A 24,953-nucleotide genomic window follows, 5' to 3' on the forward strand; every position below is an offset into this window, starting at 1 on the left:
CTGACATTGCTAAAAGTGTGTGAAACCTTGTCCTTGTCAACACAATTAGGTGATTCATGTAAAGCCACGTACAGCATACCCTGCTCACCTGTTTCATGCTTTAGGCGAACTATTATTCCGAGCTGAGCGATAGCAGCACACTTTTGGAGATTGGGGGGTTTTAGTATTCCCCTACCTCGATGACTGGCTGCTGAAGGCAGGCTTTCACAGTCAGTCGTAAACCATCTCCAGATGAAGGCGAACTTCTTGACATCACTGGAGTTCAGTTTCAACACACCAAACTCACACCTGAACCATTTGTAGAGGCTTCTTTTCACTGGGGCCATCCTGAGTTTAATTCAGTTTTTGGCCTTCCATCCATCACAGCGAGTCCAGGGCATTCATTCTATAATCCAAATGTGGGAGAGGTGTGGCGCCGCGGCCAGGGTGACTGACTCCGGAATCTGGGGATCACGGTTCGATCTCGGGACCGGCGGCAGATTAGCCCAGCACCATGTGACTCAGGGCAATAGCTTGCTTAATCTTCCAGACGGCCCCCAGTGCCTAGAGACCCTAACGGGTAGTTTCCGCTTTACAAATGTGGATTATTATTATTAATGTTTCAACCTCGGTGCCGGGCCAAGTGGTATATGGGACCCTGCAGTGAAACCACCTGAAGTCTCAGTGGGCTCTGCACCAGGTAAACCTAGCAGATTCCACCCAGGTTTCTGAGGAGACTACAAAAATCCTGCTGGGGTGGCTCAACTGCAGTTGAAGAGACAGTGGACCGCTCTCCATGCCCCAACCAGAGCTGACCGTGGTGATTAATGCGCCCCTCCTGGGATGAGGAGGCCATCTGGGTGGGGTGGAGATCAGAAAACTCAAGCCTCCTGCAGAGGTTCATCTTCACAACAGCCTGTTGGAATTGAGGGTCATTCACCTGGTGCTGAAAGCCTTACTACCGTTCATTATAGTGGGGCTGTTACAGCTTCTCACAAACACTACCACTAGCGCGAGGTAATGAACAAGCAGGATAGAGTGGGGTCCATAGTCACGAGACACTTCATCTCCGGAGCACTAGGGCATCTCCCTGATCAGGAACCACCGGTTGTATGACAGAGGCCCGCATGGATAAACCCTGCATGCCTCTACAACGCAGCCCTAACAACGAATGCGTCTGAACCAAGCATTCCTTTACCACACATGCCTTTACCACACATACCTTTATCATGCATTTTGTGGTAAACGTACAACTGGTAAAGGGATATGTGTGGTAAAGATCACACCCCATCCACCGATCCCTAAAAACAACCCCGACCCCTAAACTCAACCCAAACCCCCCGGATCCCTAAAAACAATTCTACCCCCTCCCCCCCTCGCCGCCCCCAAGCCCTCAATGCGACCGACCCACCCCAGAGCCCTAAACAAAACCTGACCCACCCAGGGCCCTAAAACCGACCCCAAACCCCTGAACCCTAAAAACAACCCTGACCCCGATGAGCACTAAAAACAACCCTTCCTCCTTGAGCTCTAAAACAACCGGACCCCTAAGCCCTAAAAATAACCCGACCCCAGCACAAACAAGCATTGGCATAGCACATAGGTCTCGTCTTTGGGACATTATAAGTGTTTAGCCATGCAACAGTTGATGTTGCTCCAAGCATATTGTGCTGCATAATTAAATACTTATAAGGTCCCAAAGGCAAGACCTATTGGCTATGCCAATGCTTGTTTCCCTCTGTAAGCGGCATATTTCAGGCTCAGAAACAAAAGACAGTTGGAGCCTGTGAACACTGCACTGTATTGCCTCGATCTCCACAATTAGGGGAGGGGAAAGTAATCAGAGCTTTTAGAGTAATGCCATTTGTTATTAGCTACAGACATTTACCAGTTGGTTCTATATATGAACATTCCTATATGATCTTAGAAAAGCTTATTTGATTTCTGAATTTCTCTGAGAGGGTCTAGTTGAGTTCTGGTGATCTTTAAATAGATTGTGGCTTCAGAGTCTAACTTTAGTTTGATATTTTGCTTGAAATGTGTGTTTCCTGCGCACAATATCAAAACAAAAACGACACTCTTCAAATAGCACATGTAATCACACTTCCAATTACCGATCCACGACAGTGTAGCATGCCACCCATGTATGCAAGCCCTTCAGCGCCCCACCTGGGAGTAGTAAGCGTTCTATACATTTCGCAATACAATACAACAAAAGGGAAGTCAGGTAGCCTATTCTTTTAAACGTGATGCCAAGGCACTTTGAGTATATGCAACAAATGCACAGATACCTTCCTTTTGGCTTCAACAGAAAGAAATCAGCTGAAATATAAAGGAGACTAAAACTAGAATCAAAATTACCAGTTTTTACAGCAACGATGTACTGTGTTCCCTGATTCAAGAGAAGAAAACCGACTATCCCCAGATCCATCAGCTTAGTAATGTACAGCTGTAAGTGAAATGCAATGGACCATTCACACCACCGGACCCAGGAGCCACTGCGCCAGCTGTGTCCCGGATAGCTACCCCTCTGTCGGATAAGTTGCACAGCCCAAGATTAGAAAGATGCTCAAATGTTGACAAAGGGACCACTTCACAAAGATTTTGTTGTGAATTACTCTTGTAGTACTTCTTGCTTACTGCTAGCATTCAAGAATAAGCAAGGAGTATCATAAGAATCAATTACACCTAGTCGTAGCACCTCACCCAGGTTTTCTTTCTTTACACAAACGAAGTGCTCTAGTTTGTCAAAAGTGTGGCTTTCCACGTGAAAATAAATAAATGGATTTGCCAACTTCTCCTTAAAATGATTATCCCCGATTTTGGAATAGAGCATCTTTAATAAAGGTTGCCTATTTTTTTCTGAGGCAGCTCCACGTATTATAACTTTTTTAGCAGTACGAGCATGTGTGCATTATGCAGCCATAATTGGCAAGTTTCCCACTTTTCCTAAAACAAGAAATCGTAGTTTATCTTTTCTTTCAGATGTTGCTAATTTGATTTCAATAATATAAGGACGTAATTACAGAGGCCTAATACTGTGAACACAACCAATCATTTCCAAAACTCAAATGGTTTCTAAAAAGGCGAAATCCTCTAGAACACTCAAAACCCAACAGAAAATAATGCCTTTCACAAATTATACCTGAAAGGCAAAACTTTAAAAGAGCTATCAACATTATCTTGAATCTCAGCGAAGTTTCTGAGTTCATACTATACAGAACGTGCTTACGTGCCCTATAAACAAATGAGGGGCCTTTCTCCAACATGTCAGTGAGTAAGTACCTAGTGACAGCATAAAGTCTCAAAGTATAGATCCGGTTTGTTTCCTTGCACTCCAAGCGTGAGGAAAAGTAAATTCCGCATCAGCAAAGAATGGCTGTCTACAGAGCATACCTCAAAGCGCCTTCACAATAGTGGCCCGGCCTCAGCTGATAGCCGGTAGCACGTTTCACAATAAATTCTGGAAAACCATTAACACCAAGTGCTGCAGAACCCAGCGAGGTTGGGTTCAACGTGGCTGAACATTGCCTGTATGACTGAGTGAGCAGCCATTATGTTCATCAAATACAAGACAGGCCGTGGGCAAATCCAGAGCCTGGGGCGCCATTAGGGTTGGCTCGAGACAATGCAAGGCACCTGGCTTCTGAAGCACCGCCGAGAGAATCTTATTAAGGAGCAGCAAAATAAACAAGCCCGGGAGTGGTGCTGTAACTTTGTGCTCATAAATACGGGTCGGGTGAGCGTCTTGTCGGCACGCCTATGCTAAAAAAATAGGTTAAAAAAACGAGTGCAAAACATTTACATAAAAGTATCCAAGAAAATGAGTTTGTTAATGTGGCTTTGTGCTGATGAATGCCGGTTGGGTGAGCGTCTTGCCGGTATGCCTGTGCCGTGAATGATAACTGATACTCAAAAGCACGGTCCAAAAAAAGCTCATTAAGATTCAAATGTAAACTTGTGCTCGTAATGGCAGTTTAAATGAGCACATCTTGCCGTGTACCAATGCTACATAACAGTAGCCTAGGTTCAGAAAATGCAGGTTGAACGAGAGCATCCTACCGGTGTTAGTAGTGAGTCTTTACCTGTGTTCTGAAGTGATCACGCTGACTTGTGAAAAACGCGGATTGAAAAGTTGCATCTTAACGATATGAATGGTATGACAGGCTCACTCCTTGTTTGGCGGTCGTGCACGGGAAAGTGGGACCCAGCTTTGAGGGTGTTTGGTGATTAAGGAAACAAGCGTGAGGGAGCTTCGGGAGGCTCCGCAGCCGCAAAAGAGAAGGCAAATGCACTTGTGCTTGTGATGGCATCCGCCTTGCGGGAGCGAGCAGCAGCGGCGCAAGAGCCGTATGTTTTCAATTACCAGGCCCGCCGCTGCTCCCTCCCACAAGGTGGATGCCAGCACAAGCACTAGTGTGCTTGAAAAGGAGCAGACCGATGGCTAAAGGCCCTCCTAGAGCAGAGCATGCGCGCTGCCTAGGCGAGACCTAAAAACCCGATCCCCAAGCCCTAAAAACAACCCCGACCTCTCCAAGCCCTAAAAACAACCCCTACCCCCCTGAGCTCTAAAAACAACCCAACAGCAAAGCCCTAAAAACAACCAAACCCCCAGAGCCCTAAAAATAACCTGAGCCCTAAACACTACCCCCCAACCCTGAGCCTTAAAAACTATGCGTCAAGCTTTCTGTCCCGACGCTTCCTGTTCCTCTCCATGCCCATCCGGACATCTAGACTGAGCACTGCCTTGATCAAACATATGCATGGTTAAGGCAAGTGTGGTTCCGCTTGAGGGGAAACGGCACACATGGCTCATCCTGCATAGTTATGGCTGTTTCCCAAACCACCTGGTGTGATCTTTGAATGCCACATGGATTAGCTCAGCCAGCTGTGCCTGGTGGATCACGAATGGCAGTTACATCCCAAGGTGGTACAAGGCATCTCCCAGCAATGTGGCTACACCTTTTCACCATCGTTGAGAAAGCGCAATGTCAAAACTTTGTGTGCTGGAGTTCCCAAGAAGCGTTTCTCTCAGAAACGCATTCCTGACAACTGTACGCCTTTACGCCTGCTGCCTCTCTTGCCCAGAGTTCTGAAGAAGACCAGGAAAGGCCTGGTCCAAGTCATCCCCGTGACTCAAGATTGGGAAATGAGAGTGTTGTATCCAGCTCTCCTGGGCACAAGCTTCTGTCCTCTTATCAGGCTACTGTTTCAGGGGATTTCCTGCCACAACAGCAGGGCAGGGTCTTGCACCCGAACTTGTATAAACTGCACCTGCATGCATGGAGACTGAGTGGCAGCGGTAACCTGAATTGGATCTTCCTCCCAAAGTTGTTGTCTTCCTGGCAGGCAGGTGTTGTCCTACTAAGTCGCCTATGTCGGGTGCTGGGGAAGTCTGTAGCCTGGTGTGGCAGCCGCAATACCGATCTCTTATAGGCTAAACGGTTGGATGCGCTTCCTATTTTTTTTTTTGTATCTTGTATTTTGTTTTTTGAGGATTTATATGAGCATACACATTATATACGGATAGCATCAATAATCATACACTAATCAAACAATTAGAACAAACCCATGTGGCAATGGGTATGCAAATCAAGTCAATGTCATGTGATTATAGCTGCTTCAAACAATAGAGAATCATGCGTTTTATCACGTACACCATATAGTTAAGGTACAGTATTGTCTCTTCTTGTTAATGAAATAGGCCATCAGTATCTTACTGACACATTGAGGACTGCATTAAAAACTCACCGATAGCTGGTACCTCACGTCTTTGGTCCAAACCTCTTCTCCACCCACGACACATGGTATATTTTCTGTCTTTCCATCTAGATCTTTTAGTGCCTTAACGCAGAATAAAAAAAAATAAGAATGCTTCTTTCATTAACTTGGAGGAACTGCAAGTCTACCTATTTCTTTTTTCAGACGTTTATAAGCCCTAAAACAAAGTTCACTTAATCTTTCATTAGTGAAATGATTAAGGAGCTCCAAAGAAGTCTGACGTCTGCCATGGAATGGAGCTGGTAAGAAGAATTTACTAAATATAAAGCGATTCAAAAAATAACTCGCAAGTAAAGTTGTTAAAGAGCGTCAACGTACGCGGCGGGTTCCACAAGGCACACAGTACTTGACTAGCCACGTACCTTTTGAAGTGCTATTCGTTCCGGACTTCCATGTTTAAACTCCAAAATGGGCTCATTTGCAATTTCGCCCACTGCACAGTGATGCTGCCTGAACCTGGAACAAGGAATGGGTAAGACAGAAGAAACGTAAGCCAAGACGGCATTAAGAATGAAATCAAAGCTGGTGACCATGGCACATTGATTTGTGTTTGATAAAACACACTGAAAGGTCTTTAGAAAAGAAAACTTGATTTAGATCTTGGCAGACGGGTTACTCCATCACATCGGTGATGGATATCCTGCCCACCAAAATATAAAACCCATAGGATATAAAGGGATTTATATTTCGGCGGGTAGGATATCCGTCACTGGACTGGCCGTAGTGGACAACGGCGTTTCTACGGTGGGCCTGTTTTCTGGCTGTGGGGGGCGGTTTTGACACTGGGGGCCCTCAACCCCCACACCCCTCGCTCCTAGGGCTGGTCAATGAGCAATCTGCCAGGGATGGTTGCTGTTCCCAGCCCAGCACTGACGTCTGCCAAGATTTAAATTAGGCCCTTAGTTTCAGCCCTCTTACAGCCATACTCATCCAATAAGTCAACTCTAGAGGTGCTTAAGTAACCAAAGAACATCTACAGAAAACAAAACGTTCCTCGTACTGGAACCTCGCTGTGAAAACAAAGCAAAGTCAGATTCTCAAATGTAGCAGTATCATCTCAAATTTAACAAAGACTTAAGCATTTTTTAATCCAAGTCCTTATTCACCTCTGTCCCACTAAAGCCACATTCATCCACTGTGGATGGGAACGGTAGGCGTACACACTGAGATTGGGTGTCTACTGCAATAACCATAAGGAATATAAGCATGAACAAAGGGATGGAACAAACATAGAAATACCAGTTGAATGAAAGAAATCACACTTGGAAAGGAACATAGGTAGGAATGCTAAATTGCAATATAGCACTTACAGGAATAATCAACGGCAGGGTACACCCAGAAAAACAGGCCTTTGCTTGGGACAATCACTGTATTGTATAGCATCATTTATATAGCGCGCACTACCCCAATGTTGGGCACTGAATTGCCTGCCTACATGGGCTGCTAGCTACACCACCTACGGGGTGTGGCTGGAAGCTTGTTGTCATTGTTTTTCTATCCTTAGTGAGAAGTGTTTCCATGAGGACCACTGATGTGCCGCTATTGGGTTCTGGGGCGTGGTGCTTAACAGAGTGGTGGATGATGAGGTGTGAGAGATAGGCATGCAGTTTATGGTTTTCAGTAAGCTGACAGCTTTCTGTAAATCAGGTCCTTAGCTGCATGGCAAGCGAGAGCAAAAATAGGGATATCAAGTTTCACAGTACACCCAAAGGGACAACCACTGGCATGGGACAATCATAGTAACAGCCGATGGCATGGTACACCCACAGAAACAGCCAATGGCATGGTACACCAACAGGAACCATTGGCATGGAAAAGCCATAACCTCCCATCAAAGACTGGTAGGCTTGTCATGAACTTAAGATACACATATTCTCCTGGGGTTCCCTTAATAGAATTATTATTTGCAGGTCTGACTCATAGGGAGGCCTCAAAAAATCTTCTCGCCCACTCGCTATGGCGAGTCAGACTTTATTAGGTGGAGCTATTTTTAGGTCCTACTGGTCCCTTCTGGCAGTGAACTTAAGATAGAAAGAAACATGTGTCCTGTTTATTCATAAAATGAATGAGCAATAAAATACCTTTAAATCTTGTTTTTATCTTGACACATTTGCTGTCTGTTCAAGGACAGAGGTCAAATGGCAGTTTGTCGTTTACTAATTACTGCTTATCTTATCATGGAAGATGTTGTTTTCATTGTCTTTTATTTACTACAGTTAGAGGTTTTTGTCAAGTGAGCTGTCTGACAATCATTGTGAAACAAAAGGCGTTAAGAAGTCAGTTTTTGATCTAACACACATTTAAAAAGCTTGTATAGTACAAATATTTCAGAACGTCCGGTGTTAATTACGAAAGCAAATCTTTTTGTGAATCAGACGTGTGATGAAGACAAAGATTTAAATGGGAGCAAAACAAATCAGAACACTTTACTGGACGTGAAAATGGCAAATATATGCAGAAACTCCATTTCCAAAAATCATTGTTTGTACACCATATAGTTTTTATCAGTAAAACCGCATGTCAGTGGGAAATTCTGGGCCATTTCAATCAAAAATCTCCTGATTGCAAATTACAGTGTACTACAACTTAACGCTTTAGTTATGTATTTATTAAAACGCTTTAGTTATGTATTTATTAAAAGTGATAGGATTCGGGAGGAGCCTAGCTCGACATTGTGATGGCCGCACGGTAGCTCGGCTCCGCCGGCCTCCCTGCCCAAACTAATCTATCCTGTCGCCCATCCTGCCCAGAAACGACAACATTTTATAGATGAAGGTATGCTGACACTTACCACCCATCCTGGTGGCTCCGGAGATCAGTGGGCCCGCAGCGGCGTCCTCCCAGGAAGTGCGGCCTCTTTGGAGTGGAGACCGGGGCCTTGCCTTCGGCGAGTAGCCGGCGGAGACGGGGGGTAGGCGGCGGCCTCGGGTGGAGGACGGATGCCGACCGGAGGAGGCCGTTGTGCGAAAAAGCCGAGGGCAACTGAACGCGCCTGGGTCTACCTCCCGGTGGTCCAGAGGTGAGGTGCGGCAAGTTGTGTGTGGGGGAAGCCGTGCTGGTGGCTCCCCCCCTTGTTGCCTCGCTCGGCCATCCTGACTTCCATCGCTCGGTGGTGGATAGTGGCTCCGGCGGAGCGTTGGCGCCGGCGGGTCCCTCTTTTTTGGTTGCCCTCATCTTTGCACCGAGGCTGCTGTGTGGACGATTGAGGGGGATACCGTGTGGGCCCCGCTTGTGAGCCCACCCCAGGAGTCGGTCTCGAAAAGACTGCGCAGTAATCACAAAATGGCGGCTGATGCCGTAAGCTGTGGGACGCCCTGGGATGTTGGTGCTGTACCTCTGTGCCGTGATGGGACCCTTCACCGGGGAGTGTGAACCCACGATTGGCGACGTCCTGCGGGCGCTAAGGATTTGGCAGGCGACCCTGGTCCGGGATTTTTGTGTGCAGGTCGATGTGGGGATCGCCATTGCTTCCGAGCTGTCCCCCAGGGATGCGGATGGGCCTGAGGTGGTTACTTTTTGTTTCCCGTACTTTGGCGGGGGCGGCAATGGCTTGGACCGCATGCGGGAAGAATTGATGGCGATCAGTGCAACTGATTTCAATGACTGCCGTGAACAGCTCTTGCATTGCCTTCGGTGGTGGAGATCCATTGGGTGGCTTCCATTGACCGTCCAGCGGTGGCTCCATGACCTCTTCTCACTGCTTTGTTTTATGCTTGCTACCTTTCCATACATCGAGGCGATGGCTAAGAAAGGACTGGGGTGAACCCGGGGGTTTTTCACCCGGAGGACTGCTGTTCGATGCACGGATTCATGGACTGCTACAAATTGAGATAACTTGTCGAACCCTTAATATGTATGGCTACTTGAAACCATGCCAGTTTCGTTTTGGGCTACACTAGAATGTTTGTATGGGCGGGGGTGGGGGCCGTGCGCCTTGTTACATGGTATCCTCCCCCCTTGACTTTCCTTTTTTCCTTTTTATCTTTTTTCTTCTCCTTTCCCTACATTATCTCATTCTATATTTCGGGTTCACGCTTAGGGCGACAGGCACGCTGCTGGGAGGGGTAGGCCATAGCCTTCTGCAGGGGTGCAGGGTGGGGTGGGTGGATGTGGGTCTATTAGATAGCTCTTTGTTTCTGTGGCTCTTATCTGTCCTTTTCTTGGGTCTCCATTGCTGTGCGTGATCCCCGCGGGATGAGTGCCCAGGGGGGGGGGGGGGGGGGGGGGGGGGAGTTTGGGTACTCCCATATGGTATGGTACTTTCGGGTTTTTGCTTTTCCTGACTTAGCCGCCCCGCCCCTCAGAATGTTTGCTGTCTGGATTGTGGATCGCCATTATCGCCGTGGGGCGGGTACAGTAACATGGATTCCCCCTTTCCTTTCCCTTTTTTCTAATATTTTAGTTTTCTTTTACTCTCCGGGTTGGGTTGTATAGTGATTGCACCTTTTTCCGTCTCATTGATGATTTGATTATCATGAGAGTGATGTTTTGCTTGTCTTTGGGCACATGAGGTTGCGGGTGGACACTGACTGAAGAAGAATAGCAAGGGCATCGATGGCTTGACCGCTTTGGACTATTCTGATAACTGACTTACGGATTCCCTATTATAATGAAGTTGATTCTGTTCCCCGTCATGTGTACCAAGACGCTTATTATACGACCAATCCTTTATTTTTATATATATAAAATTAACCTTCAGTGATCCTTTACCGGGGGTTACGCTCAGTTAGCATTATAGACTCGCAGCATTGTGTAGTATTGCGTGACCATTCCGTACTTTTTATTGCTATTGGTGTCTTCCAGTTTGTTCCGTGGCCGGCCTCTGGGTTGTAGGCCCGTATTTGTATGTCACCATCTACACAAATAAAGGTTTTCAAAAATTTTTTTACAAAAGTGATAGGATTCAACATGATTTGAGAAACTTTCAGGCCCTTGCCCTGATGACAATCAGTGGTGGCTAGTGACATTTCAAAGTGGTGAGGCATAAATGTTTGGGATGAATGGCGAAGAGTGCAAGTTTCGATAAATAATAAGGGCTCAGGGGGGGGGGCAAATAGTGAAAGATTGATGTTCTGCTGAAGGGTCACTTAGTCACTCCTAGCATCACCATGTGCAGCTGTTTGCAGTAAATTACTTTTAATTCAAGAACACTGCGACAATATTGTATAGTTAATATTTTCTGGAATATCTTAGCATTCAAAATAAATGCATACTTTTGGATTATGGATCCCTTGCTTTAGAAAGTTCATGAAGATGCTGGAAAACTACAAAGCAATGCAGTCAGTCACTGTGGCACCTTATTTACAGTTTTGACATTTTATTGTTCTGCTAATTTAAGACATAATTAACTATAGTGCTGCCTGTGGTTCCACCACTTCGACGGCATCGAATAAATGGTAGGCTATTTTACTACTATTTAATGGGGCCTTTCACAGTAGGTCATGGTTTCGTACAAACAGCTTCACATATTTCACTTGTCTTTAATTAAATATCTAAACCCATCCACTGAACTTTATTAGTTGCAGTGAAACATTTACTTGTGTTATTTGGCTATTTACTAGCCCTTAGTAAGTGGTGGCGCTTATTTTGGAAATCTGGCAAGATTGGCATAACCCGTTCCTTACCATCATCAAAACATTACATGCAGTATGCCCTGCACATCTCCTTGACGTTTTTCCCTAACTGCAGCCCTTGGTTTCTTAAGGGAGTCACAGAAAATCCAAGACAGACGACATTTTAATCCTAGACAGTTTCGGAGGCTAGTCATTAAAATATCGTAGCTGAAGCAAGGGCGTTCGCAAGAAAGCAGAGCAGAATATACTTTTGTCAAGTCATAATCTGCCACGCTGGTAACAACTATTTTCACAGCACTGACCGAAAAGTACACAGACTGCAAAACGTTTGATTGTGTTGAAAGTTAAACTGCAAACAACGTCTCATTTTTTGGGAGATTTGTAGTGGAGATCAGGCAGTGTATTACTAGATGGTAGATTATAGCGTCTATTCACAGAACGCAAGGTAGTCCCTTCCTAACCAGGCATCACGAACAAGCACAAATCATCGACTTTCAAGACCATACACACTTAGGTGAAAACAGAGCTCGGGCCTGTCAGAACATTGAAGCTGCTGACAAAACGGTCTGCTCTTTACCCTCTCACACTGCAGCCCGCCCTTTATCCCACCCTACGTACCTGGCGTTCATGCAGCCAACTCTCACCAGGTGGCACCAGGTTGGGGAGAAGGTATGCGGCGGCCACCAGCAGCACACACCTAGTCCGGTAGAAGGGGCACCTTCACGTTCACCATGAGTCGGTGACCAGCCCAGACATGGTGCTGCCATGAATCTGCGATGGGAAGGCGACAATGTCCCCATGTAAGAAGAATGCGGGGCACTGCTACTCTGCCGCACCTCCGCACCAGATCAGCAACAGCGGGTTCTGGTTCCGCTCTCCGGCTCAGATCCAGCAGGCACAAGAGAGGGAAGGAGAAGCCCACCACCCAGTGCATGCTGCCACCTGCCAATGTCAGGCATACCAGGCTGTAGCCAATACAGACACTGCTCCTGCTGTTACAGCAGAGCCTGGATTGGTTGGGGCAGGGGACCGCAATGTTCATTACTGAGCCAAGGGCGCTGCGCCTACGAGTCACCCCGGGCTCTAGGACACACAGGGGGGAAGACTCTGAGCGGGCCTCCATGCGCATGTCGGGCTGGCTGGAGAGAAGCCGCCGTCCAACCCAACATGCGCACTTTTGCCCCTCTGACTCAGATGGTGTCTCCTGTCTTTCAATAATAATCCCCACCCCTTCAGCCCCGCACTGGAGGATTCTCAAGGGATCTGCTTCCTCGTGCCTGACACTGAAACCGGCAAGTGGCAGAAATGCCTAAAAAGTCCTAAAATGTTTAGAAGTTTACTTGCATTTAATTGGGAGGGCCTAAATATCAGAGTGGCAACGCCCCAAGGGACGCACTGCCCCTGATGACAATGTTGTTATTGAACTAAGAGGCAAGTCAGGGGTCATGTGTATCCTATATGTGGCTAGATTTGTATTATATATGAAGCAAAAGTTTAGTCCATCAAATCAAACAAAATAGTTTTTAGGCCTTGCACCTGGCGATTACAGCGCGGAAGCACTGTCTTGCCTGCTAGACCTATAGTCACCGGCTCTGCTTTCAAGTAGACAGGAGGTGGGCACGCGCAGCATTCAGGAATCTGATCAGGTCGCGCGCGCCTTCACCAGTACATTACGTGCTGTGCCCATCTCCTGTCACAGCACGTAACTTGTGTGCCTGTGTGTAAGCTTCGCGTTACACACAGGCACGCACACAAGCGCACACACAAACGAGCGCACACACACAGACACACACACACACACGAGCACGCACACTCACGAGCGCACGCACACACACACGAGAGCACACACACACGAGCGCGTGCACGCACACACACACACACACACACGAGCGCACACATACAGAGACACACACCACCCCCCCCCCCGCCGCCACCCCCAGTACAACTAAGCCCCACTCACCGCATCGGCCCCACTCCTGACTTATGCAGCCTCTGCGAGGCTCTCCCTCAGGCATGGGAGCCCCGCGTCACCACTGGGAAGTCCCACCCCACGACAGGCGTGATGCTCCCGACCTTCCGGTTTCGGGATGTGCACGCTCACGGCTTGTGTTTTGTGAATCGGGAACTTGAGTTGAATGGAGAATCCACTTTTTGCACATGTAAGTAGCGATTGTTGGCCAAAAGGATTTGTAATTCGGACTCAGTGATAGCGTAAATCGATCCATGCTTCAGGAAGAAATGTACGTCAACCAACCCCTCAAAGAGGAAACCACATCTGCAACGGCTGAAGATAAGAGAGCATTTCCTGAGCTTTGGCAAGTTTCTTTTGCGAACATAAAACTTGGCAACTCTGTGATATATCCTTCTTCACTTTCCTATTTTTTAAATGCTCTGCAGCCCGGATGCATTTGAGCCAGCCATCTTTATTTGGCAGTATGAACTTCAGATGTTCTGCAAGGTAGGTGCACAGAATAACTGTATTTTTTAGGGGGAAACAGATATTGTATATGAAACTCATACCATAATACGTTTTGAGACCATTTGCGGCATGTAGATTTTGTAATGTTACAGTACATCTGTGCTACAGTGTCAAGATAATGTTAGTGCTCTGCATAGTTCTCAGCCCGGTCCTTATCGAGCCAGGAATATATAACATATTTTTGGGTACAACAATTAACAAATGACATTTAACCTGTAGTGGTACCCACCAAAGCATTTCAACTTCTGTAGGTGAACATAACATAGTGTGTATAGACAGCGTATTTAACAGGTATAGCTGTGCGTGTTTTGCCTCTTCCCATATAGCTCTCCCTCTCACGTTCACTTTTACACGTTGATTATCATTCACTACCCCACACAAATCATTGAGCAAATATGCTCCTTATCTGGATCTGTTTGCGTCTTCAGTTACCAGCTGTGTACTTTCCAATTCAGGCATAGGGGAAATCTAAATCGACTCCCAAAATCGCTAAATCCTTCTGTCACTCAGCAGCAGGGACATAGCTTCAGGGGAGGGGGGATGTTTGGGGGTGTAACCTCGCTAAATAAGTGCTTTCTTGGCTTGTTAGTTGGGTCTGGGGCGCTGAGTCGGGTCTGCTATCTCTGTGTTGGTTTTTTAGGTGCAAGCGATAATAGGACGAGAGTATAGAGACTCAACTAAGCTCTGAAACCATCGCGGATTTCGTCGAGTGCATGTGCTCGTGCACGCGCTTGCCCGAGACTCCTACCTCCGAGAGCTTAGCTTCACTTCAAAGGGATCCGCTCCCCCGCCCCCTGCTTCACACTTTTCACGGCCGCCAGGCCGTGTCTCGCATTTCTCCTCCCTCCCTCCCCACAGCAATGCCAAGAGCTTGTATGTGTTTGTTTGCGAGTGGAGGGACATGGTCTATCTGGTTGTTATCTTATCACATTCTTTAGGAAATGTCTGCGCTGGCTTTACTTGTATCACGGGAAAGCACTCCCTTTCACCATGCTTTTGTTCCGGAGGCGACTTGGAGTCTGATTACAAGAAACTATTACACACGATTTTTCACTTCTGAAAATGAGTTACGCATCTGCCTTTTTATTTGCCTTGAGGAGTCTTGCTTCCCTGCAGCCTGGACACCTCAGGATAGCATTGCTTTCTGTGGCGCAGCCCCGCACATCTTGTTATTTGAGAGTTGCGGGGTGCCTTTTTCTTTGCCGGAAGGAGTCTTGCTTACCTGCAGCCTGGGCATTTCAGAATAGCATCCCTTTTCCGCCTTTAATCCCGTGCAGCTTGTTGTGCGCCCCCTGCTTCACACTTTTCATGGCCGCCAGGCCGTGTCTCGCATTTCTCCTCCCCCTCCCCACAGCAATGCCAAGAGCTTGTTCTCCTATCCGCCAACCATCCTCATCTCCAAGTTGACTGACTGAACTCGCTCTCCTGTCCAAGACTGTCATCTCTACACCCCTCCTCCATTCTCACACACTTCCCTCGTGCTGTATCCTCCGCGCCACTCACTCACTGGTAATAGCAGGGGCAGTAGACCGTCCCGCCCTCCCTCCCTCCCTCTGTGCCTGCCTGCTCTTGCTACGAAGGACTTTCAAACAGCCTTTATTTGATGACACCTAACAATACCTCTTCAGAAACACATCGGATATTTTTTTGTTTTGTTTCTTGGGCCTGTTTGCTTCTTACTCTTAATTCTGATGACATGGTGTGGAGGGAGTAACCTGTGCTTTGTCCCAGTGTTGAGCAGATTCTGAATCCGAGGGTGTGCTGTATCACTACTAAACCTGAGGGATTTCACTGGATCTTGCGGATCGTTCGTTCTTTAAATGAGGCATAAATAATACTGCTTCTTCCCCACTACATTTACATCGCTAACCAGCATGTCTGCATTAGCTGTGTTTTATATATCTATGTATACCTAAAAAATATATACATTTCAGGGGGAGCCCATATTTTCTGATATGCTAAAAGCATCAATTATTAAAGCACTTTAGTTGTTGCACGTTTTTACTTTTACACCACACTTAGCTAGTGACTAGCATTCAGCTCACTGAGACACATTTCTTTCCTATGTTTAGATGGCTGGAACTTGGGTGGAACACTCGCCATTATTTATTTGTCCAGAATACAACATACACTCCTCATAATACCACTCGGCGCCACATAATTACACGCAACATAATTGCACTCTACTCAATGCCACATAAATACACTCCACATAATACCACACAGTGCCACATAATTATATGCTACATAATTACATTGCACTCAGTGCAACATACACTCCAAATAATACCACTCAGTGGCACATAATTACACACCACACAATTACACTCTACTGAATAAAACAGAACCTTTCCATAATACCACTCAGTGCCACATACTGATATGCTACATAATTACACTGCACTCAATGCAACATAAACTCCAAATAATACCACTCAGTGCCATATAATTGTATGCTACATAATTACACTGCACTCAATGCAACATACACTCCAAATACCACTTAGTGCCATATAATTACACGCCACAAAAGTTCACTTTACTGAATACAACATACACTCCCCATATTACCACTCAGTGCCACATAATTACACACCACATAATTACACTCTTCTCAATGCAATACATCTAAGTCACGTAAATAGAAAACATGTTGCATTACAAATGCTATAGGTGTCACATTAAAAAAAATTATAACTATTGGCATTGTAAATGACAAAGCTATTAATTTAGCTATTTTCAAAACCAACACAAGTAAAAAAATGGTCATTTACAAGACCAATAGCTCTAACTTTCCTAATGTGAAACCTATTGCATTGCAAATGCTTGTTTCTCTTCATGAGCTAAGAATGAAAGACAAAAAACATGACCTTTGATGTAAACGAGAGAGACAGAGATATCCACCTGGTGGCTGAGTTTAAAAATTTGAAACAAGATGGCCTGGAATTAATACCATCTTCCATGCTTGGCCAAATTGTGTCATCATAGGCAAATATTTTATTACACAGTGCCTCCTTTTTTCTTTATTGCCACATGTGAGCACACTTTTAAATAGTTGAGTTCAGGATGTACGCTGTAAGAGTATCTCTTATACTTGATTTAGTACACTGTAATGTTGCTCCGTTCTTAATAAGAATCTAGATCTCATTTAGGCTTTATATGACTATTAACTTGCCTCTTCTCTTAGCGCACTAGTGTCATTTTCTGGGGGGTGTTGGGAGAGGGGCCCAGCAATGACTGTTTCTAACAAGCATTTACAATGTAATAGGTCTCGCATTATTAAAGTTTGAGCTATTGGCATTGTAAATGACAATGCCTTCTATTCATTTTTTTTTTAAAGCTGCAATCGGTGCATAAACACGCACTTTGAACGTATAGTCCTTGCTTACGATGAGCAAGGCTAGCAGTAAAAGAGACTGCTTCTCATAAGCATGGACTATAAGTACAAAGTGCTTGTTTACGCACCGATGCAAATGAATATAAGGCATTGACATTTACAATGCCAATAGCTCAAACTTTAATAATGCGAGACCAATTGCATTGTAAATGCTTGTTTGTACAGCAGACATGCTGAACTTGCGTATTTGAAGGCGCTCTCATATGTGATAATAAAGAAAATGGCAGCTCAGAGTATTAATATATTTGTCCAGGATCACAATTTAAAACCAGTTAATGGGTCAAGAGCATTAGAATTAGGTCAAGTAGATTATTTAAGTCACTAAGGGCCAGATGTAGGTAGCTTAATATCGGTCAGTAACGGACGAAAATCTGTAATTTTCCTGTTACCGACCGGAGGTAGCCCTAAATAAGGAGTGAGTGCATTTCTGCTTTAAGGATTCGTCATTTACCACCAACTACAAGTTGGTGGTAAATACTGAATACCTTTAAAAAAGCAACTATTTGCTTTGATAAAAGTGCCATGTGGCAGACATGCATGCCCTTAGGGCATGTATGTGCGCCACATGTGCACACATGCACGATTCAGGGGTGCAACAGGGTGTCAATCTGACACCCTGCCACCCTTGAATATGCTCCCGCTATTACCGATTCGGTACTTACCGAATCGGTAATAGTGAATGGCTTCCCATTCATTCCTATGGGCATCCAGACCCAAAGGAATGAATGGGAAGGTATTCCTCATTCCCGAATCGGTATTACCGATTCAGTAATAAGGAATATTACCGAATCTGTAAATTTTACAGATTACCTACATCACATTTACCGAATCAGAAATACCGAATCTGTAAAATTCGGTATTTAAGAATCGATAAATTGTGATTACCTACATCTAGCCCTAAATCTGCAGATTTATTAACATTTTTATGATTTTTCGAGTCCTGATTGGTCAATGGGCCCTCTCAACTGAGTCAAATTTAAACAAAAAATATTTCTAATAAGGATGCAACCCTTCACCCACACGAGGTAGCATGCTTCCTTACAGGGGCACTCCTTCGCCAGCACCATACTAGTGAAGGGTAGTATCATCTACAGGCTTCTTTGGTTTGGAAGGGTTGTGAAAGAAATCTGTTAAACTTGTAACAGAGCAGGTATTACAGTGACTACTTTATTTTGAAAAAGGCTTTCCCCATACAAGCTTAAAAACAAACAAAGGAGTGGGATAAGTGGCTTTATTAGGATAACTCCCTCATGCCTTAACTGGGTCGACATTTTTCAGGCCCCCTTACCTGGTAATTATACACCTGTGGTCATTCCTCAGGACCAGAAGACCCTTCAACATCACTGTCTTCCCTATAATATATTACCTAAGTGGAATTAGACAAAGGTTTAATAACTTGCTTGTTAGTGTTCCCTACACAGATCCTATGTCCCTGTACCCTTGCGCTACTGAGAACAGAAGGATAGAACACCCGGCCTGCCCCGTGCTAAAGATTGCAGGTGCCTTTTTTGTGGTCTTTCATGCTGGAAATTTAGTAGCGTCCCTCTAGTCCCTGCTTGACAAAGACCAATAAACAAGAGAACTCATAACACGGGTAGGCCAGTTGTTCTATCCTCCTGAGATGCTCTACATGTTCCAGGGAACAGCAGGTTGTTTGGTAGGCGGAGGAAGGAACCTGCAGCCTCTAGTATTAGAACCGCAGGGAAAGCACAGTACCAGATTCAGCCTGAAGGAATGACAAGACGTTTTTCAAGTCTAGCTCCCTTCTCCTGACATTAAATTGCTGTCTTGTTAACAAGTGGACAGAAGACTCTGAAGTAGAGCAAAGTCCCAGGCAGTGGCCACTACTTCCAGTGGTTAGACCCGGACAGGCAGCGTGGAAAGCCAAGGAGGCCATGAGAGTTTATTGACACAGTGGTGGGAGACAGGCAGCAAGGGAGCAAGACTAGATGGGTCTCAGAGAATGAAGTGATCCCTCAAACTACTGGACTCTGATTTCTAATGCACTGAAATAGGAGAACAGAATGACGGCGGTGATATCACTCATACCAATGACTCAAAACAAAATCGATGCCGCTGAGAAGCATCAAGCAGAGCGCAATTCCAGAATGGAACACTCCTTTATTTTATATTTGAACTAGGCTTTATGGGTTTGTGGTGAAACCTTATGAAGTGTGTTTTTCTTGTTAGAATATTGGATGTTTGGTCAGTTCTTTTTTTAATCTAAATGTGTTGCTGCCTAAAGACCACAAAAAGAGACCACACCTGGTACCAATCTTCTACAGAGTGAAGTCAGATTACCCACAGGGAGGGTAAAGGGCAAAATAGTATTATTGACTGGTCCCAACATCAGTAACACTGTTAGCATCTAAATGTGCAAGTGCCATCAACTTCACACTCCTTTCAATTCCTCTACCAATCACTTCTCCGAAGTGAATAGGGCATACCTATCAATAGGGTAACAAGTCCATTTGCTTTGGTAGACTTAGAGGTGTACTGGGTGCACTGCACCACAGTTACATCAGTATTTTACAGTGTTCTATCACATTCTGCCTCAGATTCCTGTACCCGCTAATAAAGATCTCAGCCAGCCATCTTAGAATGCATTTGCCCCTGTAATATTGTAGTCATTACTTCCATCAATCCCCCTTCAACCATAGACTTTTTTCTAATTTTGCAGTTCTGTATCCTCTGGCAGATCTCATCTGCAGCATATACTGCACCCAGCATCTCAGATGGCTCAAGAATTAGACTCTACAACCCTGAACTTCACTTTCTCCCAGTTCAGTATTCTGTACACAGGCATTCCTTCTGCCACCCACCCGCCTCACTTCCCTCTGGGAAACATTCACTAAATGGCCCATCCAGTTGCAGGTGTAGACTTGCAGCTATGAGACAACAGCAGATGCGGAGCGGGGGAACTATAGCCAACGCGCTGTTTGTCTGGTCAAAGTGCACGCTACCTGCTGAGCGTGATGTTAATAGATTACTCTTCAACCAAAATGTTCAATTTTCTAGATGTATGCTGCCACAACATTCTTCAGTTCAGCAACTTCCATCGTGCTTGGCACCAAGGTGAAATGGTGCTCTGCGGGAGAGGAGGTCACTGCTGACGCAATGACCATACTTACCAAACCCCAAAAACCTTCACTCAGTTAGATAAAAAATGTTGGAGCCAGGGCACTAACAATGGGTGACCACGAACTGATTATGTGAAATAGCAACCCAAGAACTTTACTCATCAGACCCCAATCAGATCCACCGTGAGAGCTCAAACCACAAGACCCCGCTCATTTCACAGCCAAAACCATGGAGCTGAACAGAATGAATCACTGTAGTTCAGGTTTTGGACAAATAACCAAACAGGACAAAGCGAATGAGCTCTGTAAAAAGATATTGCGAAAGAAACAGTCTAGTAAGAGTAACCGAGCTCTGTTCCCTCATCTCTGGTGACAGTCTAGGTTTGAGAGCTGACAAGCAGCTTTTCTCATCAGTGAACACAAGGCTGTGATCATATGAGCAGGTTGCCTTCTCCTGCTTTCATGGTCCGTACAGTGTCTAGAAGGTTCCTGGCTTCTCTTTATAATTATTTTGTATTTTTATAAAGTGCAATTCCACCAGCAAGAAGGGGACGGCACTCTCTGTGGAGAAACGATACGGAGACGCATGGATCTCTTACAAAGAGCTGGTATCTACAGCGGTTAGAACTCCCACAGAAGCTCTTCTCAACACTGTTCCGATTACTGTAATGCTCCCAAGTCCACAGTCTCAGCTCCAGCTGTTCTGCCAGGCGCCACCATGTGTTCCCCTAGGAACATTCTGCCTTCATTGTACCTCGCAAGCGACTTTCCATATCCCAGGAGCTGTGTGAAATACCAGCCCAGCATGGTCACTCCACTAGACAGATGCCACCCACAACAGAGCAGCTGATCTCCTTCCCCATCCCCACTGACTGGTAAACCTGCATTGTTTGTAATCTTGTGTACATATTTACAGAGCGTCAGCTTCAGAAATTAAGATAGTTTTGCTCGTAAGCCAACAGACTTAGTTCATTAGCATTTGTGACGCCTGTCTCAAATTTTTGAAAGCTAAAGTTTCAAACTAGCTGGAAGAATGCTTCGAACCAGCCATAGTTTTTCAGCCTACCTTGGACTCGAGACATTCTGAACAATTTGACTCCACTTTGCACATTTCTATTTATATGCGCACAGGCTCTGCACACCACTACAGGCACACTGAGCTTATTCAACAATGCTTTGCCCCCTTACAAGGTCCTGCATGCCCTATACCACACCTAACATTCTTCAATTACCCTTGACTAAACTCTGAATAAAACTAAATTAAGCTCTGCACTGCACAAGACAGACTAGCTCGGACTCACACATCTCCAGCTCAGCACCAGACAGGACCCCGCTCAGCCACAGACAGGCCATCATCAGCCCGCCACCCTACCCCAGACAGGCCCTAACCAGAGCCAAACAGGCCCGCTCACTTACAGACAGGCCCTGCTCGTCCACAGACTGGCCCTGCTGGGCAAGAGAAAAGAACCGCTAAGCATAAGAAAGGCCCCAGTCAGCCCTCGATAGGCTCGAGACACTCAGATAATTACTTAACAACTGTATGTGGGGGGGAGGAGCTACGACGGCAAACAAGATGGCTGCTTAGGTTCCCGGCTCCGCCGACCTCCGTATTCCGCCACAAGATCCTGCACAATATCCTGATCTTACGCCCAGCCTCTGTTTGGATGAAGTGTTCCTCATTCCGATGGTGAAATCCCCAAATTTTTTATCGGTTGATTTCACGAACTTACACCGAGTTAAAGATCGTGGCCTGTTCCAGCGGTGAAGCAGGGGCCTCGAGTAACTGCACGGCCAGGTTGCAGTGCAACAACATCGGCTGAGAGACCCTGGCAGGGTCCGGTCAATCGTAGTGGAGACTTTGTCTACGCCAGAATTTGGTAGCGATTGCTTTCCTTGCCCAGCGTTGAGAGAGAGGTGACCTGCTGCTGCTGATTGTGGGTGGGGATCCCCGTCCCGCAGACCCGGTATAGATTCCTGGCGGGGTTCGGCGGGTCGGGACCCCGGACTGCGGTGCTGCGCCGGGTTCACCCGGCTGTGGATAACGACGGGTCGCCATCCACGCTTGCCCTCTCATTATCCTGTTCGTCCCCCCCGAAAATGCCAGATTCACCCGGGGAGTCGATTGTGACTGCTACCGAACTTGATACCATGGATCGAACGGCGTCTGGGCTAACGCGGAGATCAATATTGGTGTAACTTTGGGCGTTTCACTCGCAAGTGGATGTGTTAATGACTAAAATGGATGCAAGTCTGACTGGGATTCTGTTCGAAGTACCGGACCCAGCCCCAATGTTGAACCAGCAAACAACAGCCACTCAAGCCGCGGCCATTTTGACTTTGTGCGAGGACCCCGTGAGGGAACGAGTATGAATGTTAATATCGAAACCAACGGACGCGCCCTGGAAGATGGTGTCCCCGAGACCATGAGTGTATCACCGTACCTTTCATCACCATTGACTTTGGAGGTATCGAATGGCGTTCCCCCTCCCCCCCCGGAAACCTGTGTTGTAAACTCTTCTCTCATCTTGTGGTTTTATCCCCCTTTTCTGGATATTTTACGATCCCTGGGAAAGAAACATCGGGACAGTCCAGCTAAGAGAGGGAAACTTTCAGCGCTTGAAGTTCTCGTGGGGTTACTAGCTACATGGGGTAATGGATTGACTTTCGATGCTTTCCCTCTCATCTATGACTTGTTTGTGTGCTCATGGGTTTCGCTAGGGAGGGTTCGGGTGCGGATTCGGAAGGGTCAAGGTTGAGTCAATTGAATTGGGATGGTTTGGAACACTTGTTATGGATGCTTGAACTGTAACTGTTTAATTATAGAAGCTGGGCGGTGTATCACGGTGCCCCCTATTGTTTTTTGAAAGAGTAGCTCTACATCAGTCTTTTGCGGCAGGGGGTGTCTGTTTTTGGCGGGGGAGACAAGGGGCCGGGAACATCGTATGACTATGCCCTCCTCCGTTCTTCTTCTTTTTCCCTTCCTTTAGGGTTTAGGTTAATGGGGCGTCAGGCACGCTGCTAGTGGGGTTAGGCTATAGCCATCGGCAGGGGTGCAGGGTGAGGGGTTGGAGGGGGGGGGGGTTTATTTTGCCTTTTTTATTTTCTATGGCCTTTTTCTCCCTCCCCTATATTCCTTTAGGATCAGTATGGTCTGTTCTTCATTTTGATTTCATTGTGATCTGAAATTAGTTCCCATGCTTCTTACGTTAGTTGAACTTCTGGGTGGGCGGGCCCTGAGAACTGGCGTTCACGAAAATGTATATGGTCTTGTTTATTCTGATTTATGAGCATTAACGCCAGAGCTCCACGAATGGCTGTTTCTACATGTATATCCTGTGTTCTTGGCCTGTCCCCCGTATCCTATTGTTAGATTGTATGGCACCTGATCCGCTCATTTAAATAATATAAAAAAGAAGACCTTTATTATATCCTGTGATCTACCAATGCGTTCTAATACGAGACCCATCCTGAATCGCTGCCGGACCTCAGGGTTGTCGGCTGAAGAGCTGTGTTGTATCATGATAAATCGAGTTTTACTTCTGTTTAGCGGCCGGCCCCTGAGGTTGTAGGCCCGTACTTGTACTTTATTTAATGCTGCAATGAAGGTTTTTCAAAAAAACAAAAAAAAACACAACTGTATGTGGGTTTGTGCTTTAAAAATGTATTTGCTGTTTTAAACAAGCATTTACAATGCAATAGGTCTCGCATTTACAAAACTCTTGTAATTGCAAGACCTATTGCATTACAAATGCTTGTTTGTAAAAGCGTCCATGAGGCGCTTTCACTTTAATGTTGTCTGCGCCCCTTTCCTTAGATGAGCTGTGTCTAAAGAAAGGGGTTCGGCTGCCATTAAAGTGAAAACACGGTATGGGGAATTTTTACCAAAAAAAAGCATTTGTTTCTCAACTTGACAAACAAATGCATTTTTTGTAAAACTGTTAATGTTGGTAGCGCCCCTTTCCTTAGCTCGTCTGAGAAAAGGGGCGCGTCTGCCATTGAAGTGGAGGTGCAGCATGGGGCAGTTATAAAAATAACATTTAATAAACAGTAATAAAAACAATTTAATAAAACATGCAGCCGCATTGGGTGCCGCAAGTAAACCAAAGTCACAGCCGCCACTGTATGATTATAATTTAAGCAATGGGGTACAGCGTGTCCTGCCTGCAGCAGGCAGGAGAAAACCATTTAAGCAAATAGTGGTCGGAAGCAGCGATTAAAGCCTACCGAGTATTAGCACATGTAACAGGGGGTGTCCTCATGGAAGGTTACAAAATGAGACAAGGCGGTACTTAGAAGGGACCACTACGCATATTGACCAATGAAAAGCCACAGTTTCCAAAGGACAATGACACAAGCCAATGAAAAATATGGGCGGAGTGACATTTTTGATTTTTGTATATTTGTTTGCCAAGTAAATAATATATTTCATAACTTGTATATTTGTTTGATACATGCTTGTTTCTGTATTTTTCTGTCATGTTTTGAGGTAGAAAATGTAGAAATTGCTTGGGTAGGGGTACCCAGTTTCCAGTAATGACTCAGTGGAGGTCTCAAGAAAACAAAAGGTTAAGAAACGTTGACCTAGAGTATATTTTCAACTAGATGAAAGAAAATATCCTTTGTCTGACTGGAACCAAAACTGAGAAACTGACAGTAGTACTCTG

The 24,953-nt window shown here is 45.7% G+C and overlaps 1 protein-coding gene across 1 annotated transcript in view; it reads right to left on the minus strand.

Moving 5' to 3' along the window:
* The window catches only part of ALDH4A1 (aldehyde dehydrogenase 4 family member A1), a 275,101-nt gene that overhangs the window by 209,062 nt on the left and 41,086 nt on the right, over positions 1–24,953 (minus strand). The window contains exons 2-3 of the mRNA XM_086921700.1: positions 6,123–6,216; positions 5,731–5,823 (exon numbers count right to left, since the gene is read on the minus strand). Of these exons, the coding sequence (XP_086777826.1) occupies positions 5,731–5,823; positions 6,123–6,216 (187 nt within the window). The remainder of the gene's footprint in view (positions 1–5,730; positions 5,824–6,122; positions 6,217–24,953) is intronic.

The sequence above is a fragment of the Lissotriton vulgaris genome, chromosome 5 (assembly GCF_964263255.1).
Source record: "Lissotriton vulgaris chromosome 5, aLisVul1.2, whole genome shotgun sequence".
Classification (NCBI taxonomy): Eukaryota; Metazoa; Chordata; class Amphibia; order Caudata; family Salamandridae; genus Lissotriton; species Lissotriton vulgaris.